Genomic DNA, 8720 nt, shown 5'->3' with positions numbered 1-8720 from the left:
TACATAGAAAATCCTAAAGACTCCATCAAAACACTGTTAGAACTAATACATGAGCTTTTGTATTAGTAAGGAAAATCATCACTACTGTAATAGTGAGCTTTTGAGGAGGGCTTCCTGCGTGTCACGCTCTGAGCTTAGCGTACACATGTATCCCCATTAGTTCTCAAGACTACTTTTGCTGATGCTGTAGATGAGGAAACTCAGAGGTGAAACTGCTTGTCCCCATCGTGTGGCCTGGGGTCGTGTGACAGAGCTTTCACATCTGAGTCTTTCTGATTCCAGAGTCACATCCTAACCACCCTGTCACGTGCCTCTTACCAGAACCTGTTCTGTGGGCTGGATCTGAAAGCAGGGCAATGTCTAAAAGGCCAGGCCAGATGCCAAAGCTGCTTAATCCCGAGAGAGCAGCTGTGAGGGCAGCAAGCTCACTCTGTAGGCAGGTGTGCACTTCCCACCGCTAATGCTATTAGGCACCGATGCCCCAACAGTGTTCTGCCGGGATAAATCATTCTATACAGGTGGCCCTTCTCTGGCAGGAGCCCACTGTGGGCTGACAGCTGAGCTGCTATGGGGAAGTTGCAGGGAGATGCTCAGAGGGTGGCCTCCAGGGTTGGGAGCCAGACTGGAGTCCAGAGTCCTGACTGGGAAACTACAGGATCTTGGGAACTAGGGACTAGGAAAGTCAGGAGCACTGGGATATGACTCAGCCAAGAACTGTGTCCCACCCTGGGCAGCCTCAGGGTCATAGACAGCAACTGTCCGTGCCTAATTTTGAAATGATCAGATGAGTACTTGCCTAAGAATGAAAATCTGATAAAAGCGAGGAAGTGGAGAAGACAAAATAAATCCTCCCAGCTCAGGACCGTCTGCCGTGCTGGCCCCAGGAGCCCGTGGTCTGGGAAGTCTGTGTCCTTGGATAGATGTTCCAGATGGAGTCCACCTGGAAGTCCACTGCTGCGCCCCCTTGGGGCCACAACTGGTCCTGTTGCCGATGGGCCCCTGGGGACCCCGAGAGCAGCAGGGGAGTGCCCTGGACCCCAGGACACACCCTCGGCTCTTGCTCAGACCCTCACCTGCTGTGTCATCTCGCAAATGACACTTCTTCAATGCTCCAGTTTCCTCCTCTGGATGAGGGGGGGTGTAATAAATTTGTCCCATGGGCCTGAAGATTTCTCTGTGCCCAGTCTCACTGCAGCTGGACTTCTGCTGGGCACTTGCTGGGCACTTGGGCTCCTTTCTCACCCCGCACCAGGGCCCTCCCTCTTCTCATCTTCACCAGGCAGAGTCTCCCATGGGAGAGCATTCTGGCGACAGATGACTCAGAGCCACAGTCTCCAGGGCTGTGGAGACAGCATTCCCGCACGTCGGAAACTCCGTCTCAGAGTAGACTGGTGGAACCCAGGAACTCCCAGAGGTCACCTTCTAGAGACAGGGTCCCCTCCCTGCCTTCTCTGAGCTTTTCTGGGTCTCACTGTCTGTGGGCGCCCTCATGGGCTAATCCCTGATGCCAGGAAGCGTTTTGATGAAGTCATGACATTGCTCACCAGGGAACCAACTGCATCTTCCATTCTGAGTCCCGCTTACCGCTCACAGGTTTCCAAAGAAGCGAAGAGGGTGACATCACCCTCCTCTCCCGTCCCTTCTCAGCCAGTCTCTGATTCCCCCGATGCTACCAGCTTGTCTGTCTTCTGCCCTCAGGCTGGGGCTGGACCACCCAGCCTCTCTGCCCGCAGACCTGCCCCTGAGAGTAATTTCTCCCTCCCACTCTGGCCACCCTTTCTTTCCAGCTGCTCTGAGCTGCCTCCTTGGAAAGCTCCCGTCCTCCACTTGGCTGGGCATTTGCCCATCAGACTCTGACTAAGCAGGTCCTTCTGGAATTTTCTCCCTGGGGTGATCTGTCTCACTGACTAAAGGCTGAGCAGGGCAGAGGGAGGGCACGGGCAGGAGACCAGGTCCAGAAATGCAGGGTCCACCCAGATTCGGTCACAAGATCAAGCCCATGCTCCTGGGCTCCCCGTCCATCCTGGGGTTCCCCTGGAGCCTGGGCACGAGTCAGACCTCCCAGCCTGCCCTGAATCCCCTTTAAGAATGGGCTTCTTAGTAAGTAGGAAGCTGTTCCAAAAACACCCCGAAAAAGAAACGCCACTTCTCTGCCCCGAGGGCGTGCCAAGGGAGCAAGGTAATAACTGGGTCCAGGAAGATGGGGAAAGCTAGACTCTCAGCACTGATGCAGTCAGGCGACTCCGGGGCCCTCCGAGGCTGTGGCCAGAGCCGAGGGCAGGAAGGCTTGCCTGGAGCCCTTCTGTCGGCCCCTCTGAGAGCTTCGCGGCCTCCTGGAGCCCTGGGGCTTCCATCGTGGCCCCTCAGGTCCTTCCTCTGAGTTCCTTGCAACAGAAGGCAGAGAGAAGATGGGAAAACCCCAGACTGAACACAGGCCACCTAGGCTCCAGTCTCACTGCCCCTGAGGCTCTTTCTCTCACCGAGCACTCACTGAGCACCTGTCTGCAGCTGGCAGTGCGGGAGACACATTCACGGTCTAAGCTGGAACCTTTGCAGAGAAAGACGAGACACGATTAGTAACTTGCTGGGCTCACAGGGGTAAACTGGGCCCAGGAAGCTCATTCAGACCCGCCTCCTGTGCGCAGGCCGATGCCCTGTGGGCGGAAAGGCGGCTGCGAGGCTGCGCGAGGAGTGATATGTGGGGAGGAGCAGTGTTAATGGCGGAAGGGAGCTTGCAGGGCTGGCAAGGAGGCCTGGCCGAGGGGCACACATGGGGAGCGGCGCTGTAAGGGGGGGGGGCTGGGCTTCCCAGTTGGTGGGGTTGGAGGGGGAGGTGCAGTGCATTCGGGCAGGGAAAGAGAGGCGGGCTATGCACCCTATGAGTGCATCAGGGCCCTGGAGGAGGTTCCACGTGGAGGAAAGCTGAGGTTGAGACCTCGAAGGTGGGGGCGGGGGCATGCAGAGAGGTGCTTACAAGCTTAGGAGTAAGCACAGAGGGCACAAACACGCTGATTTAAGAATGAGGATAATGTGATGCAGCCTCTTTATCATCAGGCTTAATCTTCCTGGACTCAGTTTCCTCTTCTGCAAAATGGTCCCTCACCCCCAGTGAGAACCACCAAGCGCAACTGGGAAAGTCTACCAGAAGGCAAAAGCACAGCGCAGACGTCTGTCCCATTCTCGATGCCAGAGCCCAAGCCCAGCGTGGGTACCGAATGTGAGCTCATGCAACAAAGGATAAGTTAGCATCAGGTGAGCAGGATGAACTGGGGGGCGCCCTAGGGGTCCCTTTACCGTCCTTGGGGTGTGCTTTGGCCATCCTCATGGGGTACTGAATGTAAGCTGATGCAACAAGGGATAAGTTAATATCAGGTAAGCAGGATGAACTGGGGGCACCCTCGGGGCCCCTTTACCGTCTTTGGGGTGTGCTTCGGCCATCCTCATGGGGTACTGAATGTAAGCTCATGCAGTTCAGTTCAGTTCAGTTCAGTCGCTCAGTCATGTCCGACTCTTTGTGGCCCCATGAATCGCAGCATGCCAGGCCTCCCTGTCCATCACCATCTCCTGGAGTTCACTCAGACTCACGTCCATCGAGTCAGTGATGCCATCCAGCCATCTCATCCTCGGTCGTCCCCTTCTCCTCCTGCCCCCAATCCCTCCCAGCATCAGAGTCTTTTCCAATAAGTCAACTCTTCTCATGAGGTGGCCAAAGTACTGGAATTTCAGCTTCAGCATCATTCTTTCCAAAGAAATCCCAGGGTTGATCTTCAGAATGGACTGGTTGGATCTCCTTGCAGTCCAAGGGACTCTCAAGAGTCTTCTCCAACACCACAGTTCACAAGCATCATCAATTCTTCGGCACTCAGCCTTCTTCACAGTCCAACTCTCACATCCATACATGACCACAGGAAAAACCATAGCCTTGACTAGACGGACCTTAGTTGGCAAAGTAATGTCTCTGCTTTTCAATATGCTATCTAGGTTGGTCATAACTTTCCTTCCAAGGAGTAAGCATCTTTTAACTTCATGGCTGCAGTCACCATCTGCAGTGATTTTGGAGCCCCAAGAAACAAAGTCTGACACTGTTTCCACTGTTTCCCCATCTATTTCCCATGAAGTGATGGGACCGGATGCCATGATCTTCGTTTTCTGAATGTTGAGCTTTAAGCCAACTTTTTCACTCTCCTCTTTCACTTTCATTAAGAGGCTCTTTAGCTCCTCTTCACTTTTTTGCCATAAGGGTGGTATCATCAGCATATCTGAGGTTATTGATATTTCTCCCAGCAATCTTGGTTCCAGCTTGTGTTTCTTCCAGTCCAGCGTTTCTCATGATGTACTCTGAATATAAGTTAATAAGCAGAGTGATAATATACAGCCTTGACGTACTCCTTTTCCTATTTGGAACCAGTCTGTTGTTCCATGTCCAGTTCTAATTGTTGCTTCCTGACCTGCATACAGATTTCTCAAGAGGCAGGTTAGGTGGTCTGGTATTCCCATCTCTTTCAGAATTTTCCACAGTTGATTGTGATCCACACAGTCAAAGGCTTTGGCATAGTCAATAAAGCAGAAATAGATGTTTTTCTGGAACTCTCTTGCTTTTCCATGATCCAGTGGATGTTGGAAATTTGATCTCTGGTTCCTCTGCCTTTTCTAAAACCAGCTTGAACATCAGGGAGTTCACGGTTCACATATTGCTGAAGCCTGGCTTGGAGAATTTTGAACATTACTCTACTAGAATGTGAGATGAGTGCAACTGTGCGGTAGTTTGAGTATTCTTTAGCATTGCCTTTCTTTGGGATTGGAATGAAAACTGACCTTTTCCAATCCTGTGGCCACTGCTGAGTTTTCCAAATTTGCTGGCATATTGAGTGCAGCACTTTCATAGCATCGTTTCAGGATTTGCAATAGTTCAACTGGAATTCCATCACCTCCACTAGCTTTGTTTGTAGTGATGCTTTCTAAGGCCCACTTGACTTCACATTCCAGGATGTCTGGTTCTAGATTGGTGATCACATCATCATGATTATCTGGCTCATGAAGATCCTTTTTGTACAGTTCTTCTGTGTATTCTTACCACCTCTTCTTAATATCTTCTGCTTCTGTTAGGTCCATACCATTTCTGTCCTTTATCGAGCCCATATTTGCATGAAATGTTCCCTTGGTATCTCTATTTTTCTTGAAGAGATCTCTAGTCTTTCCCATTCTGTTGTTTCCCTCTGTTTCTTTGCATTGATCGCTGAGGAAGGCTTTCTTATTTCTTCTTGCTATTCTTTGGAACTCTGCATTCAGATGCTTATATCTTTCCTTTTCTCCTTTGCTTTTCGCAAAGCTCACGCAACAAAGGATAAGTTAGTATCAGGTGAGCAGGATGAACTGGGGGCACCCTCGGGGCCCCTTCACTGTTCTTGGGGTGTGCTTCGGCCATCCTCATGTCTGCTACTCCCCCAGTCTACCAGGGAGCAAGGCTTCCCTGAGAAGCGGGGCACAGAGTAATTTGTGAAGACCAGGGGCCGGAAGCTGGGGAAGCTGTATGACATTCCCCCTTCCCCACCCCCCACCCCATCGCGCCCCACTGCTTCCATTCCTCCAACACTGTGGCAAACCCTGCTTTAGGGCCTCTGCACCTGCCCTTTCTCCTGCCAGCGAGGTGTCCACCCCTGCTTCGCTCTCTCTCTTCCTCCAGGTTTTTACTCAGATGTCACTGCAGCAAGAGGCCTTTCTTCATCACTCTACGTATGCTTCATCCCTTTCCATGTTTTTCTCCTAATCACTTAACAGCATGTAAGTGAACTCGGTGTATTGTTCACGTATTTCGTTTATGGTCTGCCTCCTCCACTCGGATACAAACGCCATGAAGGCAGGGACTCTTGTCCATTTTGCACCTGCTGTAACCCAGAGTCTAGAAGAGGGCTGACTCACTGAATAGATCAATCTCCTTTCTGGAGGATGGCACCAACTCAATGGACATGAGTCTGAGCAAGCTCTGGGCGATGGTGAAGGGCAGGAAAGACTGGCGTGCTGCAGTCTGTAGGGTTGCAAAGAGTCGGACACAACTGAGCCAATGAACAACAACAGCAACAACTCCTTTCTACTCTGGGATAGGGTGCCCAGGGGAGTCATGAAATCCACACAAGGGCTACAATTTCACTTTCTTTTATTTGTGGCACTGGAAGACCAACAGTGGAGACAGTGTGATGTAAGAGTGACTGCCTGAGGCCCTCACTGCCCAGGGAAGGTGAGGGGCCTTCATCAGACAACACACAGCAGTTCCTTCCTACCAGATGCCTGAGCTGAAATCACTGTGAAACATACAAACGATCTCGACGTATTTGTGGCTTCATTAAGACAGAAATTTTATTTCAGGAATTCCTCTTGATTTCTATTAACCTCTTAAAGAGCTTTCTCTACAGCCACAGTTGACCATCTGTGATAAATATCGGAGACTGGTGCCCTGTGCTGTGATTCTAGGCAAGCCACTCTTCTGCTGCGCAAACCATGGAGACCACACCCACAGTGTGAACTCCCAGCACAATCGTGATCTGATGGGAGTGACCTTCAGATGCCCAGTCTCCTCCTTCCTGCCCTGGGGAGGATTTCTGAGGCTCCCAGGGCAGCGTCTGGGCTCCGTGCTCAGCCCTCCATGGGAGAGGCCTGCACATCACAGCCTGCGGGGGGACAGCACACCACGTGGGCATGCCGTCCACTGCAAAGTCCTTCTGAACACGTCACTGCCACCTTGGGAGAACTCAGACCTGCCTGATTGCTACTCCGGGTGACTGTGGTCGACTTTTAATAGCTTACTTGGTCAGATCACGGTCTGCAGCCCTCCATGAGGTTTTTACCCCAAATGTTGGAGGAATAGAATACAATACTTTCATTATTCAGTGAAGTCACATTTGAAAAAGCCTCTCAACTCTTTCTTCTTGCATCAAGTAGCAGATGACATTCAGGTTATTTCATTTACATACTTTCCCTAGAATTCAGAAAGATTTTCAACAATTAAATGGTTTTAACCATCTACATGTGGTAAAAGTCTCAAAGATTCAAAATCGGCCTAAGACATGATTCTTTCCACTCTGTCCATCAATGTAATTAAGCGTGATGGCCCAGCGTTTACAGTCCCATTAACCTGCCAACAAGAATAGTTTATTGGCAACTTTAAATACTCAGAGGCAAATACATTTCCTTGGCACAAGCCATGCGGCAGAGCAGCACCCGCATCCGTTTTAACCACAACGCAGGAGCGGAAGTCAGAGGCGAGTTTTGGCCTGGAGACAGGGCAGCTGCCCAATCCTGAAGCCCCCTGGGCGTGGCGCTCATCAGCGGTGGCTGCGGGCGTCCCTTGGGGGGTCTTTCTGCCACAACTGCATCTTGTCACTGACTCACACGAGCAAGGGCACCTGCGGTGAAGAAAGACCTACTGTTACTCAGGGATGCAGCGGAGCGCAGGGGCAAGCACCCGGGCGCTGAGGAGCTGTGCACCAATCCCTCCTGGAAATAGTCCTCTCCTGTAAGAGCCCCCAGTGTTTATACTGTACCCGTCCTACTTACAACCCCAGGGAGAAAGCTCTCAGAAACACAGACGTGCCTGAGTGATTTCAGTGACTGGCTCCTGCCCAGGAAAGAAGGACAGCAACAACTGTAGGGTCAGATCTGCAGGCCCCTGTGCTCCTCCTAGGAGCATCCACTGCCCCTGGCCCCGCCCTCCTGGAGCTCCCGCCCAGCAGTCTTTCCCTTTTCTGGGCTGGTCTCTCTGCCTGGGGCATGTCTCTGTTGCAGATGCCTCCTTTTTTTGCTGGAAAATGAGGACTCCTTTACGAATGTTCAGACCACCTGGAAGGAAAAAGCACTCTCACTCCAAGTCCTGGGGAGCCGATCCAGTCACCCCCTGCCCCGGGCTGTGGGTGACGTGACCCACCATGGTTCCCCAGGTGCCCTGTCTCTCAGCTGAAGTGGGGGCTCCAGGCAGGGATCATGGCATCAACCCCCACCTCATCACAGGAGGCACGGCGGGCCGGGCACCAGCAAGTGCAGGGGATCCCAGTGAGTGACTGCAAACCCACCCGTTCACCCTGCTGGTCTGGGTCCGGTCTGCTCCTGGGATGCCCAGCTGCAGAAAATGTGATGGCAGGATCTTGAAGGACCTATTCCCATGCCTCTGAAGGCTAAGGTGAACAGCATTTTTAAGGAAAGTGACAGGTTCACCTGAAACGGTGTGGAAGGAGATCTGGATTTCTCACCGTGGTTCTGCTGGATTCAGTACATTCTAAAAGGATCAGTGCTGGCCCCACTTTTCACTGAGTTATCAAAGCGAACATATAAGGACCCAAGCAGATCTCTTATGACGGTAACAACCACCACCACCTAGAATGCTTCCTGTGCGCTTCCTGTGTTTTAGGCACCATTTCCAGCCCTGCACAAATCTCATCTCAATAAGGCTTCAGCTCAACCAAATCACAACACACTATTGCTTTCACTATGGGTACTGCCTCCGATATGAAGACGAGAGAACTGGGGTGCAGAGAGCATGTCTCCATCCAGACCAAATACTGAAAGAAAGAAAGTGAAGTCTCTCAGTCATGTCCGACTCTTTGTGACCCGTGGACTGTAGCCCACCAAGCTCCTCCGTCCATGGGATTCTCCAGGCAAGAATACTGGAGTGGGTTGCCATTTCCTTCTCCAGGGGATCTTCCCGACCCAGGGATCGAACGTAGGTCTCC

General features: G+C 51.8%; 1 protein-coding gene across 4 annotated transcripts in view; it reads right to left on the bottom strand.

Moving 5' to 3' along the window:
- Window positions 1-6137: 6137 nt before the first annotated feature.
- COBL (cordon-bleu WH2 repeat protein) overlaps window positions 6138-8720 on the bottom strand; it is a 305488-nt gene continuing 302905 nt past the window's right edge. For all 4 annotated transcript variants that reach the window (XM_042248330.1, XM_060414416.1, XM_042248331.1 and 1 more), the window contains one exon: window positions 6138-7400. In XM_042248330.1, coding sequence (XP_042104264.1) covers window positions 7383-7400 — 18 coding nt within the window. In that variant the 3' untranslated portion in view covers window positions 6138-7382. The remainder of the gene's footprint in view (window positions 7401-8720) is intronic.

Source organism: Ovis aries, chromosome 4, assembly GCF_016772045.2.
Source record: "Ovis aries strain OAR_USU_Benz2616 breed Rambouillet chromosome 4, ARS-UI_Ramb_v3.0, whole genome shotgun sequence".
Taxonomy (NCBI): Eukaryota; Metazoa; Chordata; class Mammalia; order Artiodactyla; family Bovidae; genus Ovis; species Ovis aries.
This window is presented reverse-complemented; position numbering and strand designations above follow the sequence as displayed.